The sequence below is a fragment of the Sceloporus undulatus genome, chromosome 3 (assembly GCF_019175285.1).
Source record: "Sceloporus undulatus isolate JIND9_A2432 ecotype Alabama chromosome 3, SceUnd_v1.1, whole genome shotgun sequence".
Lineage (NCBI taxonomy): Eukaryota > Metazoa > Chordata > Lepidosauria > Squamata > Phrynosomatidae > Sceloporus > Sceloporus undulatus.
This window is the reverse complement of record NC_056524.1, coordinates 235,366,026-235,389,754: the sequence shown is the minus strand read 5'-3', so window position 1 is coordinate 235,389,754 and position 23,729 is coordinate 235,366,026. Positions and strand designations below refer to the sequence as shown.

General features: G+C 38.7%; 1 protein-coding gene and 2 long non-coding RNA genes across 3 annotated transcripts in view; 2 read left to right on the top strand and 1 right to left on the bottom strand.

The window, feature by feature from the left end:
• The first annotated feature begins 284 nt into the window (after positions 1-284).
• On the top strand, positions 285-6,983 carry LOC121926935. Its single transcript, XR_006103108.1, has 3 exons — positions 285-534; positions 1,944-2,204; positions 4,893-6,983. It is a non-coding gene; the product is annotated as an uncharacterized LOC121926935 (long non-coding RNA).
• A 999-nt stretch (positions 6,984-7,982) lies between these two features.
• Positions 7,983-11,170, top strand: LOC121926934. The gene is made up of 3 exons (XR_006103107.1): positions 7,983-8,041; positions 9,233-9,351; positions 11,035-11,170. It is a non-coding gene; the product is annotated as an uncharacterized LOC121926934 (long non-coding RNA).
• Positions 11,171-11,360: 190 nt separating this feature from the next.
• Positions 11,361-23,729, bottom strand: part of GRK7 (G protein-coupled receptor kinase 7) — a 50,532-nt gene continuing 38,163 nt past the window's right edge. Inside the window, exons 3-4 of the mRNA XM_042460335.1 lie at positions 22,275-22,546; positions 11,361-11,685 (exon numbers count right to left, since the gene is read on the bottom strand). Coding sequence (XP_042316269.1) covers positions 11,361-11,685; positions 22,275-22,546 — 597 coding nt within the window. The remainder of the gene's footprint in view (positions 11,686-22,274; positions 22,547-23,729) is intronic.

Sequence of the window (23,729 nt, the reverse complement as noted above, 5' to 3'; positions counted from 1 at the left end):
TTTTTCTTCCCTGATTTTTTCCCATCTGATTTTCTCCCATCTCCTATGAAAGCTAATGCTACCAATTTCTATCTTTCATTTAGTTTCAAAGGTGCTTTGCATATTGATTTTCCAGACTAACACGGCTATGCTTTGAAGTCATTTTGATTATTTCCCTTGGGAGTAAAATTGCTAGTTGCTGCTAGTTAATTTATCACTTCATTGACTTGTGTGGACAGGAATCAGGAAGAGCAGCTTGAGAAAGGAAACAGGAAACAGGAAAACGTAAGTGAGGCAGACTCTTGTCCAACTGATTTCCTTGTACAGTGAGTGGTTTGAGTGTTGGAAAGCAGGGTTTGAATCTAGCTCAGCCATAGAAACCCACCGGATGATCTCAGACAAACCATACTTTTTCAGTCTGAGAGGAAAGCAATGGTAATCCTCTCTTGAATAAAACTCACCAAGAAAACCCAATGATAGTGTTGCCATAAGTCAGAGGTAACTTGAAGGCACACAACAACATCAACAACAACATGATGTGAAGGGGCAAGTCTGGTAAGGCTAACCTCAGGCAGCAAATGAAAGAGTATCAAATTGTTATGTATTTTGTTATGACTGTATTTTTACAGTCGGGGGCGGGGGGGGGATTTGCATGATTGTCTTCCTTAGATGCCAGAACTCTATGGTTCTATGCACTCTGGCCTTGGGAAGTGGGTGCTCTTTGATTTTTACTCCAGCAGCATAATGTTTTGGGCTGGTACTTAAGATTAGTTTTTGAAGTGACATCCCAAACCTTCTAAAATTCCCAATCTATAGGCTTCATTGGCTATATACCTACTCAACTTCTACACTGTTCCCCATTCATACAGCTTCTATATACACACACAATATTAACTCTTGAACTTTCCAGCATCTTATATTTAAACAGGTTATTAACAAAGCTATCAGCAGCTCCCTGTAATGAAAACTTCTTTTCTCGAGTCCTCCTAGAAAAGAAAAAGGAATACACAATTAAATATGGATGCTAGAGGCTGTAATGTACTTTTAAGGAGATAGTACTATTTACATGTGGGCATGTACTGTGAGGAGTGCTGTTTTGTCCCCTGCCTAGTTCTTATACCTTTCTCCTGCCTTCACACTACCTCTGTACAGTTTGTTTCCCCTTTAAATATTTCATCTGCAATTTGAAAACTTACCTGTCATTCCAGTTCTCCTTTCCAGAGGTTCCAATGGGGCTGCCATTTTGGAAACCTTGTGGTATGGCATGGTGGGCCGAAACAGATGGTCCAAATGAGGCATGTCATTGGTGATACTAGGATTAGGGACCGCGCACAACCGCACAGTCACTAATCCTAGTACGTGCAGGCGGCAACCTGATGGCGGCCTCCTGTCCACACAGGGGTTGCCATCCTTACGTAAGCAACGCACAGCATCTGCATGTCACCGCACATTGCTTACATCAGGAGTGCGCCATTGGTGCACACATGATGTCCGCCTCACGGCACAAAACGAACCCATTTTCCTTGGTTCTTTTTACTCCAGATGGACTCCTTACAGTTTGGTGGCTGCGGTGTCCCTCCTGAGGGAAATAGGCCACCAGCAGGCTGCCCTTTTTGGGCAGTCTATCCCACACTGGTGTTACTAATAAGACCTGGGAAACAGTGTGATTCAGGAATGGTGGAAGTTGTATGACATCCAGTTCTCATCAAAATTGTATCAGAACCTACGTGACTTGATTTCTTAATGCTACTAAACCAAATCAAAAAGTTCATGATGTACTTATATTTTGTTCACACCCTGAAGGTTGGATTAAAGGTATTGGAATGGATTAATGTTTTTGCAAGGAATACCAGAGGGGTGACTCTGGACACTTGTCATAACTTGTAACCCAGTTAACAATAGTAGGCTAGCTGTTTAAAACAGCTGTGACTGAAATGGATGGTTCTATTGTGTTTTCTCTGTAGGGCTCTGTACAAACATGCTGGATGGATATGCTAGATGTGTCTCTGATTCCCTATGATGAGAGAAATCAACTGCAGAGTTTCTGTTTCTGCTTGCCAACTCTTGTACCATGTGTGTGGGAAGCCTAGTTAAACCAACTTAAGCAATAATGTTAAGCAACATAGGAATTTTTTTGTTTCAAACAACACTGTTACTTTTAATTCTATATTTTCATTTTTGGTTTTGTTGCTTAGTGCTCAGCTAAATGGCACTAAGTTGTTCTGGTAAGTTTTTATTTCTCTTAGAAACCACTAAAGCTTTTTGCTTTGAATTTTCGCCTCATCATGCAGCTGATCATAACTGTTCTGCCCTTATGGAATCACCAAGTAATAATGAGAGAGGAGAATCTGAGTGGTGAGAAATGGAAGCTCATAATAAACAGAACAGACAAAGAAATGGAATACTATCAAGACACTGACAATGAAGAATAAGGCACACATTTCATGAGATGGGAGGCAGATCTGTGTTTTTCATGTCTGCCTGTCCTGTCTAAATGTGTCTAAAACCAGGCCTGAAATACAATTTAAAATACAGCAGAGAGGCATGAGTTGGAAGTGTTAACATGGGTAGCACATACCTCTGCGAGATTCTTTTTCTAGTCACATTTGAGTCTAATATAGATACCTAACAGAGCAGGGTAGGTGGGGAAAATTCAGGAATTGCTTCACATGTTTGCACTTCTGCCTCTTTCAAACGGTTGCCATAATTCTCTACTATAAACTGGGACAAAATGTAGGACAAAATTTAGACCAAAATATAGGACAACTGTAGGATAAAATTTAGCCCAAAATGTAGGACATTTAAGAAAAATGGAGGACCTTAAATGTCCTATATTTTGGGCTACATTTTATCCTACAATTATCCTATATTTTGGGCTAAATTTTGTCCTACATTTTGTCCCGGTTTATAGTAGAGAATTATGGCAACCCTAATTGGGGCAGATGCATGCTTAAAGTTCTGCTGAGAGCTCCATTTCTGAAATAGTATCAGTATACTGATAACAGTTAAGAAACATCTGGGGAAAGGAATATTTTAAAAAATGCTCCATGTAAGCATGAGCAGCGTGACTCACATGTGGTTCAGCAAGACAAGCAAAACCACCCATGTGCATTTAGGTATATAATAGGAGAAATATGTCAGAGAAAGGGACCCACAAAACAATCCTATACATAAATCCCACTGGTGTTCAGAAGTGTTTTTCTATGGTATGTGTGCATAGGATTGCAGCCAAGGGCCAACACAAGCATAACTAATCAAGCTCTTGACACAGACACATTCTGCATATACCTATTAATGTGTAGCCTCAGCTTAGTAGCAACCGATAGCCTGGTCAGTGCATTGCTGACATACTGATTCAACACATGAATATTCCACTTTATAAGGCAAGTATGCTTATTATGTTACAGATTGCCACACTGAAGGCACCAGGTCCCATTTGATCTTGGAAGCTAAATAGGATCAGCCCAGATTAACACCTGGATGGTAGACTGCCAGGAAATACCGGATGCTGTAGGCCTTATTTCAGAGGACTGCAACAACAAACCACTTCTGTTTTTTGCCTAAGAAAATCCTATGAAATTCATGGAGTTGCCATAAGTTGACAGATGGCTTGAAGGTACATATGTACACACACCAGGGCCAGCCCTAATATTAGGAAAAGTAAGCCAGCTGCTTTGCATAGCAAATGCTGAAGTCATTGGCAAGAAGCTGAAGGACAGAGCTGTAGTTACCTAGTCTTCCAACCTGTGTCAGCTATCCTACTTCCCTTAGGTGCTGTGGAGCTTTTCCTTCTAAAACCAATGTATGAATAAGAATCAGTGACTTATCTGGCTCACTATGCATGGAATATATTGCTGTGTGCAGGGGACTGTCTCTCTTAAGGAGCAAAATGGCTTGGTCCAGCCCTGTAGAGCCTGTGTGGAAAGTTTACACAGCTTCATCCATGGCACGGTTTTGTCCTAATATGACTTTGCTTTTTAAAAGGTTATCCCCTCCCCCAGCAACACAGTATAAAGAACGAAAAGGGGAAATGATCAGTGAAATGCTTGAGTGGAGATAATTGCCCAAAGGCAGTTTGATTTTTTTAATAACATAAATACTACTGCACTACTTTATTATTTGACCATGACAAATTCAGGAAAGCATGTGAATGAGATTCTGAAGAAACAGGTGGTTAGGAGAAAATGGTGTTTACAGAGAATTATCTTAACAGCTAGTTGTCATCGGAAGCAAACATCTCTTTCAGTGTTTGATGTTTCTGTTTTTCCCCAATGACATGTTGCAATAAAACAGGAAAACCAACATCAACAAAAACCCTAGTGAATGTGTATGTGTATGCCTTCAAGTTGCCTTTTGACATATGGTGACCCCATGAATTTCGTAGGGTTTTTTTAGGCAAGGAATACTCAGAGTAGTGTTTGTGATTAAAACTACACAGTGCAGTCTTAAGCACTGAAATATATCACTCCTACAAAATGAAGTGTGCTGAAATCAAGATCAATCTTTATCAAAGAAGGTGAGGGAAATCAAGTTTACAGTTTTTAGAAATATGTCATTAATTTTAAGTTACTTTTAAACATTACTAGAATTATTTCTCCTATTTTTTATACAATAATGAAGAGTCATTTTATTTTATTTTAACTTGGTTGTGATAACACAATGGGCAAATAAACAGAAACACTGAATGGCTGGCATCCTGTTGGTTGCTGAAAACTAGAGTAATTGTTGAATGATCAACATACAGGTAATCCCACTGATAGAATGGGTCTACTCTAGTTAGGATTAAGAACAGGATATAGGGCATAATCAATCCATTATGGACATTATGATTGATTTATATAACAAAATGTTTATTCTTAGCCCATAATGGCTCGCTGCTCCTGCTAATGATGGTTATACATATTCACTTCCAGGTGGCCCTCCATTTTTTTTACAGCATCCGAGAGCAATGTTGTATGACAGCACTGAGTACAATGGGAAGCTTTTGGTGGGAGCAAATAAAAAAGGATGGAGTTACCTGACTTAAAAATGCAAGGAAAACACTAGTGGTTGGTGACTGTCTGCATTAATGATGAACATAAGCAGTGCCCTATCTAGTCCAGCACGGATTAATACAGTGGCCAACCAAATGGCTATGGAAAACCCACTAGCAGGCCATGAGCACAACCGCACCCTCCCACTCATGTTCCCCAGTAAGTAGTAAGAGATACTAGAGGTAAGCCATAGCCTTCATGACTAAAAGTCAATATTATCTTTATCCTCCCAAAGGATATATCAGATTCTTTCAGAATACAAATATCACATATTTGAGGGTATGTTGTAATAGGTAATTAATTTTGGTTGCTATCCTACTTTGGCTAAGTACAGTCGGCCCTTCTTATACACGGATTTCTTATACACGGATTCAAGCATATACGGTTTGAAAATGTTCAAAAAAGTATAAATTTCAAATATCAAACCTTGATTTTCCATTTTTTATAAGGGACACCATTTTGTTATGTCATTATATCTATTGGGACTTGAGCATACACGGATTTTGTTATACACGGGGGATCTTGGAACCAAACCCCAGCGTATAACAAGGGTCCACTGTAGTGTCTTCTGGCCCAGTCCAGCCATCCTACTTTACTAGGCAACAGTTGCTCCAACAGAAGGAAGTCCATTCTGCTGGCAATTAGGGCACATGTGGTTTGTGTTTCTATCCCCTCCTACCAGTAAGTAAGTCTATGACAAGGACTTGCCGCAGAGAGCCTGCTTCTAGTTGTCACAACCTTGCTTGTTGATGGGAGGAGATGGAAGCATCATTCGTCCAAGCCGCAATTGCCAGGAGAACAGGCTTCCTGCTCTTGAAGCAGCTGCTACCTGGTAAAGGAGGTTTGGGAAGGCAGTTACAATCATGCCAATAGTGGCATGATCATGAATGTGTAGAGATCATGAATATGGAGCAGGTAGGATATAAACTGTGACTAGCATTTACCGTTGCAGTTCCGGTGTGCACCCTAGACTTACACAATCATAACTGAAACAGTGAATGCTAGCCACAGTTTATATCCTTACCTTTCCCCCAAAACTGGGATTCTGGGCAGTTTACTAATGAGACCAGATCCAAAAGATTGGTCTGTGGGGATGAATTATCATGTGGAAATATACTTCTGATTGATGGTGCTTGCATGGGCATATAGGCTTAGTTGTACATAGTTGAGTTATTTGGTTTTGCTATTGAATTTATCCTCTGATTCACTGTAGTCTGTGCTTGGTCTTCTAAGCTACAGAGACCCTTCCTCCTCACTGTTGATAGGAAAGGAAGCAGAACTTCTGCAATGAAATTTAGCAATCCTACCCTATGTTTTTCTTTTATTATTATAAAAATATCTATATATTTTTCAAAATGTTAGTCTGTGTTTCATTGCATTGCTGGTGGATTCTCGTGTGTGTGTGTGTGTGTGTGTGTGTGTGAATGAACCTTCAAGTTGCCTGTCAGCTTATGGTGACCCCATGGATTTCATATGATTTTCTTAGGCAAGGAATACTCAGAGGTGCTTTTGGCAGTTACTTCCTCTGAAATATAGCCTACAGCACCTGGTATTTGTTGGCAGTCTTTTATCCAAGTTCTAACTAGAGCTTGGTTATCCTGCTTATTTTGCAAGTTCAGACAGGATCTGGTGCCTTTAGGGTACCGTATTTAGGCCTTCAGTCCTTTGTATTTTTTAAAAAAAAAACAAAGGTTGAACATCTATCTACCTATCATCCAGTATATTACCTGCATCTACACCAAGGTTTTGGACTGGAGAGCCCTTGGAAACATTTCCAAGTATACAGATCTGTGATTTTTTGTTTTATGTTAGAGGGAAACATGCATAGAAGTGTAACTGCTAGTTACAAGTGAATACAGGGAAGGTATAATCAAAGCTTTTTAAAACAGAGTTGGAAAATACTTTTATTCCATTTTTAAAAATAATTCTTCACATTTTACTTCATATGAAAACCCACTGGATGACTTTGGGCAAGCCAACGTCTCTCAGCCTGAGGATGGCAATGCAAATCCCTTCCGAAGAAACTTGCCAAGAAAACCCTGTGATAGGTTTGCCTTGGGATTGCTTTAAAAGGACTTGAAGGCAAGCAACACACAATAAGACTTAGGGGCCATTCAGACTACATTTTAACCCGGACCAGGTATCGATTCTTGCACATGAAGTTCATATTGGCCTCGAATCTCTTACAATCCATTGTGAGGCATGCACAAGCATTACATGGCAAATGCCCCTTAGCGCGGGTTATTTGCAATCGGGGCAAAAGTAATTTCTTTTGAAAAAAACGGGTTCCGCGAATATGAACTTGCCCCCAATCATGATTGGGGCCAGTTCAGGGGAGGGATTTAGGTCAGAGAGAGGGCAGTGGGCAGGGCATTCTCTCTCCTCATCAGGGTGAAGGAGGAGGAGGAGGAGGAAGGATGCAAAAAGGGGAATGGGTGACAGGAGGCAAAGGGTGACAGGAGGCAAAAAGGGCGAATCGGGGTGACTGACTGGGGGCTGCAGAGGGCAGTCAGAGGGAGGGCAGAGGGGGGAACTGGAGAAAGTGATGGAGGAGGAGGAGGAGGAGGAGGAGGATGAAGGAGCCGGGGGGAAGAAGGGGGCCATGGAGGGAGCAGGAGGCAGCGAAGGAAGCGGCAGGAGGAAGGGTCAATTCAGGGCAGGTCAGAGGGACATAGCAAGCCTCCCTCTTACACCAGGGAGCTTTCCCTTTTTAAAAAAAAATATTTTGGGCAGTCTATGCGCATGGTTTTTGCTTCAGGTAGATATATATTAGATAGAATGTGGCTAGCTGCTTGTTCACTTTCCCTTTCATTTCCTCACTTCCAGCAAAGGGGAAATGCTGCAAAGAGCACTGCTTTTTTCCTTTGCGAAAGAATGCTACAATGCAAATGTTACAACGTTTCTCTTTCCAATTTGGCAAATTGGCAAATTGATACACAGAATGCTTTGCTACTCTCTCTAAGGAATTCAGGGGTAGCCTAGAGAAAGCAAAGAATGCATGGCATCGCATCCTTTTCTGGCATCCCGAGGTGAGGAATTTATTATTATTATTATTATTATTATTATTATTATTATTATTATTACATGTGTATGAGGCATTCTGGGGTGGCAAGGAGGGAGGATACAGGATGCAGAGATGGCATTAGCTTGCATTTGGGGGTTGAAAACGGGGTCAAGGGAAGATCATAACCTGCACTGACCCTAATACCCACAACACACACACACAGGAGGTTTTTAAATTTGACAAAATATGCGCATACTATACTGGCGCCTGGTTCTTTAAAAAAAAGGAGGGCGGAAGCACACTTCCGATGGGCCAATGAGTGCTGGAAACATCACCTATGATGGTCGCAGAACTAAATTTGATTGACAGCCAGGCACCTTCATTTTAAACCCGATTTCTCCAAGAGGGCGTTCAGGGTTAAAATACAGTGCACCTGTGTTATACGCAGGCACGCTTTACGTGGACTTGAGTGTACATGCTCAAGCCACAGGGAGTGCGCGGGGTGCAAGGGGTGGCACATCCCATTCAAATGAATGGGGCGCGTGGCTCCCGCAGCATAGGCGGAATTCGCCTTACACGGGGGGTGGTGGTGGTCAAGAACGGATCCCCCGCGTAAGGCAAGGGCCCACTGTACCCTGATTGGTAGTCAGCACTTGCCTCCAGAGGGATCCAGGGAGACGGAAATCAAAGCTTCCCAGTTCCCTCCAGCACAAAAGTGCCAGTGAGAATGGGGCCTTAGGTCCAAAACACTCTGCAGAAATAATCCAGTTTGAGACCACTTTTAACTGCCCTGGCTCAATGCTAGGGAACTGGGAACTGTAGTTTTGTGAGACATTTAGCCTTCTCTGTCAGAGAGCTCTGGTGCCACAATAAGCTACAATTTCCTGGACTCCCTGGCACTGAGCCAAGGCAATTAAAGTGGTCTCAAACTGGATTATCTCTGCAGTGTGTTTTGGACCATGGCATACCTTTTTATTTCCTTTTTAATTGGTGTTATATTGTTACTGTCTTTGATATATATATATATATATATATATATATATATATATTGCCCTGCATTAATGGTGGAGTCCACAACAATGGTTTGCAAATAGAGATTGTATGGCCATGTCTCAGGTATGTTTAGCTGTGGACTTATTGCTTCTTCAACAGGAGGTGGGATTAGATGGCCTGTGGAAAGAACAGTTCTATAAATCTTATGATTTCTTGTTTTCAGCAGTGCATTAATACCTTGAGTTGTGTGAACCAGCAAGATCCAGTTCTTTCTGAATTACTTCCATGGTCCCCTTCTCTCAATGGCCTCTCCAAACCTTTTGGAAACTTGGGAGACAGGAGGTACTGAGTGTCCCCCTTGACCCCACCTCTTTTTGTCTGTCCTCTTTCTACTCCCATTCCTGTTCCACAAGATGCTGGCTACCTTTAATCTGGAATAAAGTCTTTCTTGTCTGTCTATTATATGTACTGCAAAGATATGCAGGGGCCATTTGTGTGGAAGCCTGAAGAAAAAATGTAATATAGTACTTGGTTCTGAGATAAATTTAAGATTATCCTAGATACAGTTTGCCAGCATACTAAAGAACATCTTGCCAGTATACTAGGTAAAACATAGAATTTGGCATAGTACAGTAAGTCTTGTCCTATCTTAATAAGCAGGTTTCTTGTGGTTTTAACATAGGCCTGAATCATACCCATGTAATTGTAATCCTTGTAATTCTAACAGTCACACTTAGGGGAACTTGTTTGCAATCATTCTGGGCTAACATTTTTGATGTATTTCATTTCAGCTTAATGAATATACAGAAAGGAAAAATCTTTCCCTTTTTTTGGTTAGGCTTTTGTCGATTTCCTTTCTATTCACTCCATCGGAAACAGGGGTTTCCTGTGAAGAATTAAAAACAAGATGTAGACATTTCAAAATAAATAAATACATAAATTTGAACAGCAATGAAGTTAATGAGTTAAAAGGAGTTAATTCTTAAATTGGTAACTTATCTAAATATTTGAACTTAAACTCTATGTTATGTATCTGCAATTAATTTGATAATTTCAGTGCATGGAATTCAGGATGTGACCTGAATCAGAACCACATTGTTAAATGGTAGCCACACAGATGCTTGGAGCAACTGTGGTTCAAGACTGTAAACTGTATTTTGTTATTATTTTATTTTACCTCAGAAGAGGTTCTTGTATTGAATAAACATTTATTAATACATTACAAAAAATAAAATAAAATAGCTATTATATAAGGTCTTTCAGATCTTTAAACATACTGGTCAATACTTAGCATATGTTTGCATTTTTAATGTCATATCAAAAAAGGTGTGGTGATCTAGCATTTTTTCCAGACAAAAGCCTCCCTGTGTGTTCAAATATATCTGGCTTTTAAGTATATCCAGCTCTGTAGGGCTTCAGAACACAAGTTCCGAGAAGTTAGTGAGGACTGAACAAACTATTCCTTGTATAAATGACCTCCAAAGACTTGAACTAGAAACAAAACTTCAAACATTTGCTTTTCAATAATGTTAGTTTTTTATCATTTAGATGTACTCAGTATCTCTCCATTCCTATCACATGTTTGTTAGATTAAGCAAACTAATTTTAGAATTTAAAAAAAAATCTCAAAGTGAGACATGAACAAAACTTTGTACAAGAACCAGTAGAAGTACACATTTAAACCATGCATGTATATGTACATTATTTTTCAACATTCAAAGCACTTGTAAAAATGGTTAACAGGTTGTATTCCTATTGCATTTGCATTATTTCTCCGAAAGATCAGTTACAAACTGGAATGATGCATTTGTAGTTTAATTTAAACTACAGCTTTCATCAAATTGAAAAGACACTATCAGGAAATCTGATAGGAAATGGAAATTGGTAGCAAAAAAATCTTGTGACATTTATGTTTTTGTTTAACATGTAGAATAGCATAATTAACAGAGATAAGCTTATACTGTATAAATATTCTGAGTTTTCCTAAATAAAATTAATATAGGTTGTGTAACTTTTTCCCCACAGGTGAGTCCTTTTTACAAGGAAATTGGATTTGTTACTATACAACTCGCACAAAGCAGTGACAAGACCAAGGACATATCATATCAAAATGGCTGATTTCCCACATCCCCTCATATTTTAGCCATAAACCACCATGGGCTGTTAAATCTTCTTGCTGCCTTCAACAAATTCTGATTCTTCATTGCATAGTTTCCTGAGAAATACCAAGACAGGAGAGAACAGTTTATTCAGCTTGCCTTTATGGATTTTCTAACACATCTGTGAGCCTTGGAAATCATGGAAGTTTGAGTAGTGCATTCCCACCTTTTATGTTCCTGAACAAGTAATATTTATAACAACAAACAAACTCCAGATTTGCTCTCAACTGCAACTACTCTGTTGGGATCATTGAGGTCATCAAACAATCCTGTTTCAATCACTTCTTCCTGCCAAGGTATCGGAATAGCACCTGTGGCAAACTTCTTGAAGAACTGCTTGTCTTTGTCATCAAATTCAATTCCTCGTACTTCAGAGAAGTCGGCAATGTCTGCAACATCTTTGGCATAGACAACGGATGGATCGGGCACAAAGGGAGGATCTATAAGGCCTGCCTCCAGCCTGTGGAAGTTTATTGTCTTGAAGAAAGAATGTTTCCTGGGATCATCATCATTGCTCCTGAAATAAGGGAAGAGATGGTCAAACAAGAGAATGCAAGTTTTGAATTACAAATTTAAGCTCAGAGATGGAACGATTTTAGATAAATTTAACTGTGGGATCAGAGAGAAGTGATCAAACACATTTTATTTGTATTTTGCTTTTCTTAAGTATGAGCAACATTAATGATCAAATGATTTTCTACTTCATGTATAAAAGTTTGTTGTTGTTGCTGTGTGCCTTCAAGTTGTTTCCTACTTATAGTGACCCTAACGCAAACCTATCATGCGGTTTTTCTTGGCAAGATTTGTTCACCCCAGACTAAACAACCCCATCTGAAGCATATTTATTTGAAAGTTAACTCCCATTGGTTTCATTCAGTCATATTCTGGAAATGTTAGTGTCAACTGTCATAATAATCAAATTTCAGATATGCCACAAAATTTAAATCTAAAGTTTAAATTCTGGGAGGTTAACCAAAATTCTGGTACCCAAACTCAAAATGAAAATTTAACTATTATTGTAATTCCCAGTGAATCAAGTCAGAATACAAGGAAAACAAAGCTTCGCAGCTTTCTTTTATAAACCAACTAGTTCCTCTTTGAGTTCCAATTCTGCCTTCCCTTTTAGTTAGTTACCATTATACTTAAAACTTTTAAAGAAACTCCATTTAAAAAACCTATCAAAACCAGTAACTTTTAAAGGAAAGAGCCTGGAATACTACAAAGGTGACCTGTGGTACAAAGCAGACCATCCTTCCATTTACCTCATCCTTGCTTCAGTACCCACAAATAGAAGACGAAGCAACACGAGAACCAGGTGTGTTTGAACAATGGGATGTTCTCCACTGTTATAGTAAGACTATATTCCCATAACCGTAAAAATAACTAAAATGTTACCAAAGATTGAATGAATTACAACTGCAATGTAACTATACCATCATTATTGGATTTTAATTAGAAATGTGCAAGCTTATTTGTATCTAGTTACTTCTAAACTGCATAGAAATATATTTAACATAAAAAGGCAGTAAAGCACTCCAGCAATAATAGATTTATGAGACACTTTGAACATTCCCTGTGCATCAGAATTAACTTAGCTAATGTCAAAGAGCATTATACCATATAAAACCAATCAAGTTTTTCACGATTAGGGGGCTGGATTTACAGGAAAGACTCACAGTAAATTCATCAGTAAAAATGTGGAAAACCACAATCCTATTTTATTACTTTTGGGGATGCTCTGTTCCCATGTGAACAAGAAGTTCTTAATAAAATGTTATCCTTTACTTCACTAAGTTTTTTGTTCATCTGCCCCCAAAGTCCAGTATTATTTACAGAGAGAATAAGTATTATATACACTATACACATCAAAAGCATGCAATTCTGTAATAGTAAAGTTAAAACGTTTGCACATTTCTATCAAAGGCTGGTGACTACTATCCAAATGAGATAAGATGAAAGTGCAGGGTTATGAAATCTTGACATCATTAATTATTTGCACAATATAGTCCTCACAAACCCTTTTGTTTTAGACATGGAGTTGTGTCTTCGCCCTGAGTTCAGTGCCAGCAGGTTGTGGAAGGGAAGAACATTTTAAATAAATTGCATAGCCATCACCTACACCCTATTAAGTAACATTTTAGCACCACCTCCAGGCCCTTTTATGCCTGTACAATTGTCACCATAGGCCTTTGAGCCCCTCCTTTTTTGGGTAGCAAACAATAAGAGTTTTTTGTGGGGTTTTGGGGCTATGTGGCCATGTTTTAGAAGAGGTTGGCCACATAGCTTGAAAACCCCACAAAAAACTATGGATGCCATCTATGAAAGCCTTCAACTCCACATTGGAAATCTCTATGGGGAGAAACTGTTCCAAACAATAAGAGTTTAGCCTTAGTTTAATACCCCATTTGCATTGTGCAATGCTCTATGTAGGATCATGGACAGAAGTCTACTTAGTATGGAGTAAGAATACTTGACAATTGATAGACACATTTACAGAAATAGGGACCAAACTCACAAACTGGATTATATCTAATCTTTCACAAGTACCAGCCCAGTATTTGTTTTGTTATTGTACCAAAAACATCACTGCTACTATTTAGGCAAAATGGCAGTCATGTTACAGTGGGTCCTTGTTACCCACCAAAGTTTGGTTCCAGGACCCGTCGTGGATAACAGAATCCATGGATGCTCAAGTCCCATTAAACAGCAAAATGGTATCCCTTATATAAAATGGAAAATCAAGGTTTGCTAGTTGGAATTTATAATTTTTTGGAATATTTTCAATCTGTGGATGCTTGAACCCATGGATAAAAAAAATCAGTGAATAAAGAGTGGCAACTGTACTTAGATCTTACAATTGCGCAGATTAGCAACAGTAACAATATCTCCCTTTAGTATACGGACACATGTTTAAAAGGAATTCCAATAAATTTCTGTGTCTCTGGAGTTGTTGTTTTTTAAATGCTCACGACAAAAAGTTTTATTTTATTACTTTTTTCCCATGATAATGAGGCTCTAGGAATATCATCTACTCCAGGGGTGGAGAACCTGTGGCTCTCCAGATGTTGTTGAACTCCATCAGTTCCACAAAACATAGTCAGGGGTGATGGAGGTATAGTTGAACTCTATCTGAAGAGCCATGCATTCACCACTCCTGCTACTACAACTGTGTTTAAAATGGTAATCCTTTTTAAAATACTAGGTTAAATTAAATGGAAGTTTAGCCACACTTTAGTCCATTAATGTCATGACTGTTTCAGACTGCAAAGTGGGTAATTCATGGTTCGTGGACCACATACACCCTGCTGACATTTTAGCAGTCACTGGAGCCCCTGCTGCTAAATGTCAACAACAGGATGGTGAAAAAAATCTTACATTTCCTCTCTAAAACAAAGGTAAACAACTCTCATGTTTTAGTGGAAAATCATGCTACTGGAAGCTGAGAAGGGTGAGTTTGCTTCCAAAATGGATGCATACTTCTGCACAGTTTATTTTATTTCCGGAAATCCTATTCCCAATAAAATAAAAGTGGTTTGTCTTTGGGTTGGGCGTGATTTCCAGAGCTGTGTAGCCCTGGATTGGGAGTCCAACGGGGACATAGGGGTGCTGAGATTCCAGCGGTGTCATCATTGCAGGGGCTAAATCGATTCAGCATCCCCCAATGACAAGAAGCAGAGATGTGCACATGAAATAATCGGTTAGCACAGGGCAACAGGTGTTGTCAACCGGTGGCCCCTTGTCATCTCGAAGCTTGGCTGTGACCAAGTAAATGGGTTTCAGTGATCAATCAAGGATTGATGGATGACAGATCCAGACTTCATGCACTGGAGCCAACCCTACAGTATTGTTATTGTTGTTTAATAAAGTTGTGGCCTTTATTCTTCCAAATCTGGTGTCTGTAGTCTTTCCGCAGTGACTCCCATACATGGCAACAGTAACTTGTTTGTAATAAATTGCTCATTACCTTACCTTTCTGTCCTACAGTAACAATACAGAGGATCATAGTAATTTTAAAAAGTACCTAGTTCATTTTTTCAAAGTAACATTAAGACCTCTAACATATCAGTAGTCTGATAAGCCATATCCCATTCAGTATGCAATTCTCCTGTCCAGCAGCGGACAGATATCTAACCAAGCATAATTCTCGCATTTGCACTTCCTCTAAAACTAAATCTTCAGAATGGTGCACATGTGCCTGTACTATGCAGTTCTTCACAATAATGCTCTGTGTTAATTTAGAGAGAATAACTTGCCAATAACTACTTCATAAGCTAGCTCCTTAGATGAATCCACATTTGACTACGTTTCTCCCTACTCTAATTCCATCAAACTTACAAATTGAGGCACGATCTATACTATAAAATCTCTAAAATATCAATTATATTTTATATAATACTACAAAATTATAATGTAATATAATAAAATATTTATATTTATGTAAGATATACATGTATATTATGTTTAAAATATAAAATTGATAAAAATAAGATGTCAGAAGTAGTGGGCAGTTCTGAATGCTTGGGACCATGCTGTTTAGTCAAACTGACAGGCAAGTTGTTTCTGGGTTCTAGTGATCTTGTTTAAAACCAAAGCAAATATGTCACACAAGTAGCAGCAAAAAAATATGCGGGGGAAATAATGGCTGCAGGTTTTGTTTAGTGAAAATGAGATTGTATCATAGATACTCCTCAGGCCTAACATGATTTGTGGGATGCTTGTTAAAGACAGTACTTTAAAGTAAGTGTACAACAGTTGTGAACAGATAACTCTAACCACTACCCATCATTTTCACATTCCAGCAGATGCAGAATGTTTGTGGTAGGTAAGTGAATTAAAATATTGCTTGACAGGTAGGTATTATTCTACTTCCCACCAATGAGTCTGCTCTTGCAACACACTCTACAGTTTCACTAGTGGAGGCCCCTTTTAAAAGAAATGGTAGATGTCAATTGTGCTTCTGTTTTGTTTTGGGTTTTTTTGCCTTGAATGTTAGATGATTCCTATTAATGTATTTATTCTTTATTTCTAGAATGTCTGCTAAGTTAACAGCTACTTTGTTATCCTTATAACAATCTTGTATTGTTATCTTTAGGTTGTATGTCATTTATTTAGTTTAGGTTGTATGGCACTTATTATGTTAATTATTGCCTTTTGCCCCAGATATTTTGCTGCCTGATCAGAAAATGGTTCCCCTTCCTACAAGTCTAAGTACAAAGGACCTGAAGTTGGACAGGTTATTTTGAAACATGAGCAGAAACTCCCAGAAGCCTCCTGCTCCCAATTTACCGTCCATGGCAGTAAAATTGTAATAACAGCACACTAAACAATTAACCATTTTTGCTGGTTCTCTGCAAGTGACAAATATTTAACATATTTCATCTAGACTTTGAGGCCATCATTTAATAAACTATTGCTTATTGTTTTAAATTTTATTTTTGCATATTCTGTTGGTTTTATTGTTTATTGTTCTTTATGCATTTTATTGTAGACCACTTTGAAAATTAATTTTGAAGAGCAATTTATAAATATTATATAATAATAAAACTAGACTCTTAATGCTCTTACATGGACAATATCCATTTCTCTCCTGTGGGAAAAATGGGGGAATTGACTAGCTAAAGTAGTTTTCTGTTTATTTTTGTTGACTGAGCTATTTCTCTTTGCATGGCAAGAGTGCAAAAGATGATTACACAAATCCCACGTGGGCTGAACCCAAGAGACGAAACAGTTAATCTCTTGTGACCCTAGCTCTTTGATGCGGCTGGCTCGTGATCACAAACAGAACATTTTTAAGGATCAGGTGTGCAAATTAAAGCTGCCTATGAGAAGCTTTAACTTATGCAACAGGTACTTAAACAGATAACCCAAGGTCTCAATGACCTTAGCAGAATCTTTTCGCTAATCTTTACATAAGGATGAGCTGTTCTTGTACAATATCTCTAGCGTAATAGGCGTAGACAGCCTTTCTGCTACTTCCAGTACACAATAGCTGGCTTTCTTCCTGCTCTTAATATTTCTAATGTACACATTGTGACAGTGGTAAAAGAAGAAAACCAACAAATGTGTAATTAATAGATCCCAATATTTTCTCTCCACTTATCTATAGTGGATAAAGAAGTAAAAGGTTTTGTGCTTTGAATATATAGCTTTTAGTAGTGTTTATGTTTCTTGTACTGTCACATATTGTCTCTGCAGCTCCTCCTATTGCCTTTGAGAGACTCAGATAACAATTTTACCACTACATGACAGAGGAGGTGTGGGGGCACAGAAGACAATCCTCGTTGCAGTCACACAGAAATATCATCATTACAAAAAATGCTAAAGCAGCATATTTGAGAAAATCAACAGCAGCAGGAAAAACATCTGCACAAATAATTGTTGCAAGGCAATTCTCTGATGCCTCAGAGGTTAATATAACATTCAGCAGGCTGGAGCAGGATGGTGCAGGATCAGGAAAAGATGTATGCAACTGTTTTGCTGCCCTTTTGCAGGTCTACTGACTGACTGGAAGATTTCCCCCCAAGTTAAATTTAGGTTTATAAGTATAAGGACACAAAACCATTTTTAAAGGGTAACTAGTTCCTTTAGCTTTGTCATTCCTTTCCTGTGTAGACCACTTTAGCCTCCTCACTCAGTTCATTCATATGAATGCTGAAGACCATCCCCCTACATTAGCCTTCTATGTGTTCTTATTCTAACCCCCTGTCTGTGCATTTCTCTCTTCAAGATTTAGGTATTTACTTGTGGCTGGTGCTGACAAATTTTCCTGGAGTTTACTTTTTATGATTTCATGTTATGTTTTGCATTTTCTATTTTAATTTTTGGTCCACTGCTTTAGAGTCCCTTTGCCCAAAAAGCAGTGTGAAATGATCATAGTCTTTATTTTGCCTTAACATGCTTATAAAAATATGATGGAAACAATACACAGAAAGGCTATATGAAAGAGATGAAATGAGTGAGTGAGTGAGTGACACATGGAACAAATAATAATATGAAGATGAACCCCAAATTTTGGGAAATGGAGGGAAAGCTGCACTCAAAGAAATTTGGAAGAATAAATCACCAGGAACAGATAATATTCCAAACTGAACTGCCAACAATAGGCAAAAGAAATGATCAATATATAATCCAATCCACAAAAAAAGAGACACAAAAGATTGTAGTAACTACAGGACCATTGCATTATCGTCCCTTGCAAGCAAAGTTATGCTCAAAATTCTGCAGCAGAGACTCCTACCATATACGTATGGAGCGAGACATCCCAGAGGAAAAGAAGGGGCACTATAGACTACATGGCAAACATATGATGGAGCGCACCAAGGAATTCCAGAAGAAAATCAGCATGTGCTTTACAGATTACAGCAAAGTCTTCAACTGCATAGACCACAGAAAGCTATGGAACACGCTTAAAGAAATGGGAGTGCTAATACATTTGATTGTCCTGATGAGAAATGTGTACACAGGACATGAGGATACTGTTAGAACAGAATATGGAGAAACAGATTGGTTCCCAAATGGCAAAGGGGTCAGGCAAGGTTGAATTCTATCACCCTTTTTCCCCCAACTCGCATGAAGAAAATTTTATACGAAGAGCAGGTTTAGACCTGGAAGAAGACTGGAGAAAGGAACACCAACTAAGGTATGCAGACAACACCATACAACTAACAGAAAACAATATACTGTAGACTTGGAACAATTACTAAGGAAAGTTAAAGAAGAAAGCACAAAGGCAGGCTTACTGTTGAACGTTAAGGAAACAAAAATAATGACCATGCAGTATTTACATAAATTCAACCTGGATAATGAGGAAATCAAAATTGTTAAAGATTTCCCATACCTTGGATCAATCATTGATCAGAACGAAGAATACAGTCAAGAAATCAGAAAACTAGGACTGGGAAGGGCAGCTATGAAATGCATTAAGACAAGATCCTAAAGTGTAAAGATGTAAGACCAAAGTTAGAATTAGCCAAATCATGGTATTCCCCATCACCACGTATGGATGTGAGAGCTTGACAGTGAAGAAAGCAGATAGAAAGAAAATCGACTCATTTGAGATAGGGTGCTGGAGAAGAGTGCTGAGGATACTGTGGAAGAAAATCAAACAAATGGATAATGTTCATTTTTTAGCACTAGAATTTGTTTACTTTCTTCTTATTCTCTGTGAAGGAGGCACATCTTCTGTGGCCCCAATCTGAAGAAGATTGTCGATAGATTCCAGGAAAAGTTCATGCTTGCTAGAATTCTTGGACACTTGTGAGGGAATGAACATGTCTGGGGTTGATCTGGGCAAATTCTAGCCTGTAGTCCTGACTGATGGTAGATAGCACACACTGGTCTGAAGTCCTCCCCTCCCAAATCCTGGTGAACTCCGGTAGTCTACTCCCTAACTGAAGGGTTGGCGTCATACCTCTGGTTTTTATGCTGGCCCCTGTTGGTGGCCTGAGGTCTGGGACGGTTGTGGAATGGGCATTGTCTGGGCTGTTTCCTCTGTTGCCCCAATGAGGCTAATACTCTTATAAGTCTCTTGACTTGAAGGAAGCATAAAACTGGGATGAGAAGCTGGATCTTGTGGAACAAAAGGAAGACTGGCCTGGATACTCAACAGAAGGAGACAGGCAAGAAGTGAGAACAATAAAATAAGGCCCTATTCTTAGTAACTGAAAGAGAAACAAGTAAACAAAAGAGGAAACATGGTGACTGGAGCCGGTGGCATCACTGTGGTTGGAATCACATAGTGCGGTAACTCATGGTGTCACCACCACCCCCATTGACCACTTCCCATACCACACCATACAGAATCCTCAGGAATTTTTTTTGTAAAAATGTTACTCATAAATTGGAATTTCTATATATCACTGAATGTAATGGCTATAGTTGTGATATAAACAACTAGCAAAATTAAATTATACCTTTGCATTATAATATTGTGTACACATTCTAAATGTATTTATATGTACATGTGGTGAAAATTGGGTAAGATGTTATGTTTTTAAATGAAATTTTAAAAGAACAGTTTTTTGAAAAATTGTTCAATGTTTTAATTTGTTTAAAAAAAATTTTTTTTTAATTTAAAACTTTAAATGTAAACAACCTGGAATCTATCCTTTCCCCTTCCATTGAGCCTATCACACTCACCCTATCTCCTCAGTGTTTTAAAGGGGCACAGGCAAATGCCATAAAAGCCAAAAGGCAAATGTTTGAGGAGCAGCGGTGTCACCCATCTTTAGGGTGTCACCTGGTGTGGTCTGTATCCCCTGCACTCCCCTAGTGATGCCACTGACTGGGGCAGAGCCAAAGAAGTGCCAGAAGAGCAAAGTCAGGAAACAGAACTGAGGCATACAGGAGGGTTGTCACTGTCTATAGGATGACTTCAAAGATCATTACATGTTTCCTGTCTTTAGAGAAGAGGAAAGGACAGTCCACATGTAAGATATTCTACCTCCTCATCACAGGGAAACCTTTTGTTTATCTTTTGTTATTTCAGTGAGCTAGGTTTTATTCTTTCCTTTTGTCCTCGATACTCCCACTAGACCGAAAACGCATGAGATAAAGGTTAAATACCATTGCTCCAAGAACTTCGGAAAAATTAAATCTCTGACATTTCAGTGTTTGATGTAACCATTCCCAGCATACAGTATATGTGAAATTTTGCAGGGTGTGATAGCTAGTTACTCTGTAAAACTTTCCAATGCTGCAAAAGTGTGTCACCAAGTCATATTTATTATGCATATTTAGCCTGAAATGAATACTCAGTTTTAGCTTCACCACAAGTATTAGCAGACCTATACTGACTGGAACATGTAGATCACATATAAAAAAATTCTCACAACAATGTTTTCTTTTCTAAATAATATTATAATATATAAAATCCTAATGCTGCAGACCTTCAAAATGTTTTAAAGGTAGTTTTCCCTTTCTTCAGAATCCTTAGTTTCTAAGCCCAATAGAATAAAAACTGGTAGCAGAGAAGAAAAGTAGAGGGGGGGGGGGAACTGTCCGCCATTAATCTCCCGGTCCATTGTATGCCAAGTAGGGCTTGGATGAGGTGATCCTCCATTCTGGAGTCTTTCCATCTGATTTCCATAGGACTGCTCTGTAAAGTAGTTCCCTGGTGTTTGCAGTTAGACTACAAAATGTCCATTGGACAGAAGATTGTCTAAATCCATTGTTTGTCTCAAGCAGAATAAATCCACTGAATCAATGGAATTTATGTGAATTATGGCTGGCATCCATATTTTTGTGGGTTTTTGGGGCAATGTGGCCATGTTCTAGAAGAGTTTCTGCCTGACGTTTCGCCAGCATCTGTGGCTGGCATCAGATGCCAGCCACAGATGCTGGCGAAACGTCAGGAAGAAACTCTTCTAGAACATGGCCACATAGCCCTAAAAACCCACAAAAAGCAATGGAATTTATGTTGTTGACTTACCTTTCAGCAATTCATTTAATGGATCTGCTCTAGTTGGATTAACAATTGAATTTAGGTCACAATCATAGTAAGTGGCAGCATATAAAACCACAAAAAATAATGCCATGCTATTATATACATTTTTAAATCAGTGGATGAAGAATATTCCTTAACTTGCTTACCGATGGTTAATATAGAGCAGACGCTATGTGCATTTTTCCAAACTGCCACAGAAAGAACCCTCTGCTTTGTGGTCACACAACACATTTCTCATAAGCACTTTCAGTAGTGCCTCAACATAAGTTCATAAGATATATTGAGCATATTGATATGGGAAGAGGCTCTTCAGCCATTCAGAATTTTTAAGATAAGTTTAAGATCAGTGCTAATACCTTGAATTGGATCTAGAGGAAAATATGAAATCTTTTAAACTTGGAGTGAGTGAACCCAGATGTGCTAGCCAAAATTCTGGCATCTGAATTCTGCACTAACTGAACCATCAGAGGCATCTTGAAGGAAAATACCCACCAGTTGGACAACTCCATGTACAACACATAAATAAGATCTCTTCTATAAATTGGCTTAGAAAACCATGCAGACTTTATAAAAACCCTTACACTTAACTTTTTTCTTAAATAAAAGAATAGAATGTCATTATTTATTAAGTTATGTTTTTATCAAGGAAAGTCAAAATATACCTGCTTCCCAAACGATTTGCTGGTTTCTTCTCCAAGAACAGTTTACAGATATCTTTTGTTGGCTGATCAAAATTAGCATGCTCAAACTTAGGCTCATCTTCTAAGGTTCTTTTTTTAACTTCATCTTTATTGACCTTCTCTTTGAAATCCTTGAATGGTGTTCGACCAGCAACCATCTCATAAATACTGCATCCCATAGCAAACCAATCAACAGGGTAACTGTAACTTTCTTCATTTAAGATTTCAGGAGCCATGTATCCATTCGTTCCAGCCTGTGACAATCAATGAAAAGCATTAATGAAAAGTAATCCATATATTCAGAGAGGATTCTGCAGAAACCTGTCCATTGAATATGGGTTTTCAATATGTTCCCCAATCCCCTATGAAGTTTGGTAACTATGGTTAACCTAATCTGCTCCTAAATCCAAATGCTAGTCCTAAATAAAAAGGCTTTAAAAACCTATCTCTTCCAGCAAGCATACCCTCCCGACTCTTTTTAGAGAAATATTCCCCAATTAGATTAAGATACTTGATAGCCTATAATTGTGACCATTTAATTTCTTATTTTAGATAATTTTATTGAATATTTATGATTGTAATTGAATGTTTTAACTGTTTTTATACTGTATTATGACGTTTGTCATAGTTTTACCTGATGTGAACTGCTTTGATCTCGAGGAAAAGGGGGTACACCTCCCACAAAACGCATTTAAAAAATCATTAAGAGAGGCCTTCCTTTGGGTGTTCTCATCATCAAAAATTTCCCAACAGACACCCTTCCTCCAATGAAATGTTCCTAACTTTGTCCAACTCCATGCAAAGGGCAGGGGGAAGATTTCAAAGTATATCATACAAGGCAATAAAAATGGAATTTTAACAGGATGAAAACATCTTGGGCTGCTACTCATCACACAGTGCTGTGTCCATCCTGTTGCTGCTGCTGCCTTGCATTCCACTCATTACCGTATTGCACCTTTTCATTGATGGGGAAAACCCGTCAATAGGTTTCCAATCTCACTGCTATTCCAATGCTGCCTTCATGCAATAGGTCCCTTTTGCTGCTGTTCTACTCAGGCAGTCATGTGTTGTGAGCGGGCATGATTCTGCTCCTCCCCCCTGTAATGATAGGGGTGACCAACATCTTGAAGCCAGATGCTGTGTACAATTCACACAGCAGCCAGCTTTGTGAGGCAGTTGGCAGCCGCAATCACTGCCCCCCCACTTCCACCTAGAAGATGGCATTTGGCAGTGTGTAAAACAGCTCATGCTACCATGGATCCCTAAAGCACTAGCATGGGGAAAAGAGTGAAAAGTAATTATGCCAAATTGGTATGCTTCCCTTTTAAACTAGCACAATTGTGGTGGTACAGCAGGCTGGTGTGATAAAGTCCTTCTTTACACAAACAATTTCGTAACTTAAACCAGCACCTAATAATTTTACCAATTACTGTTCCA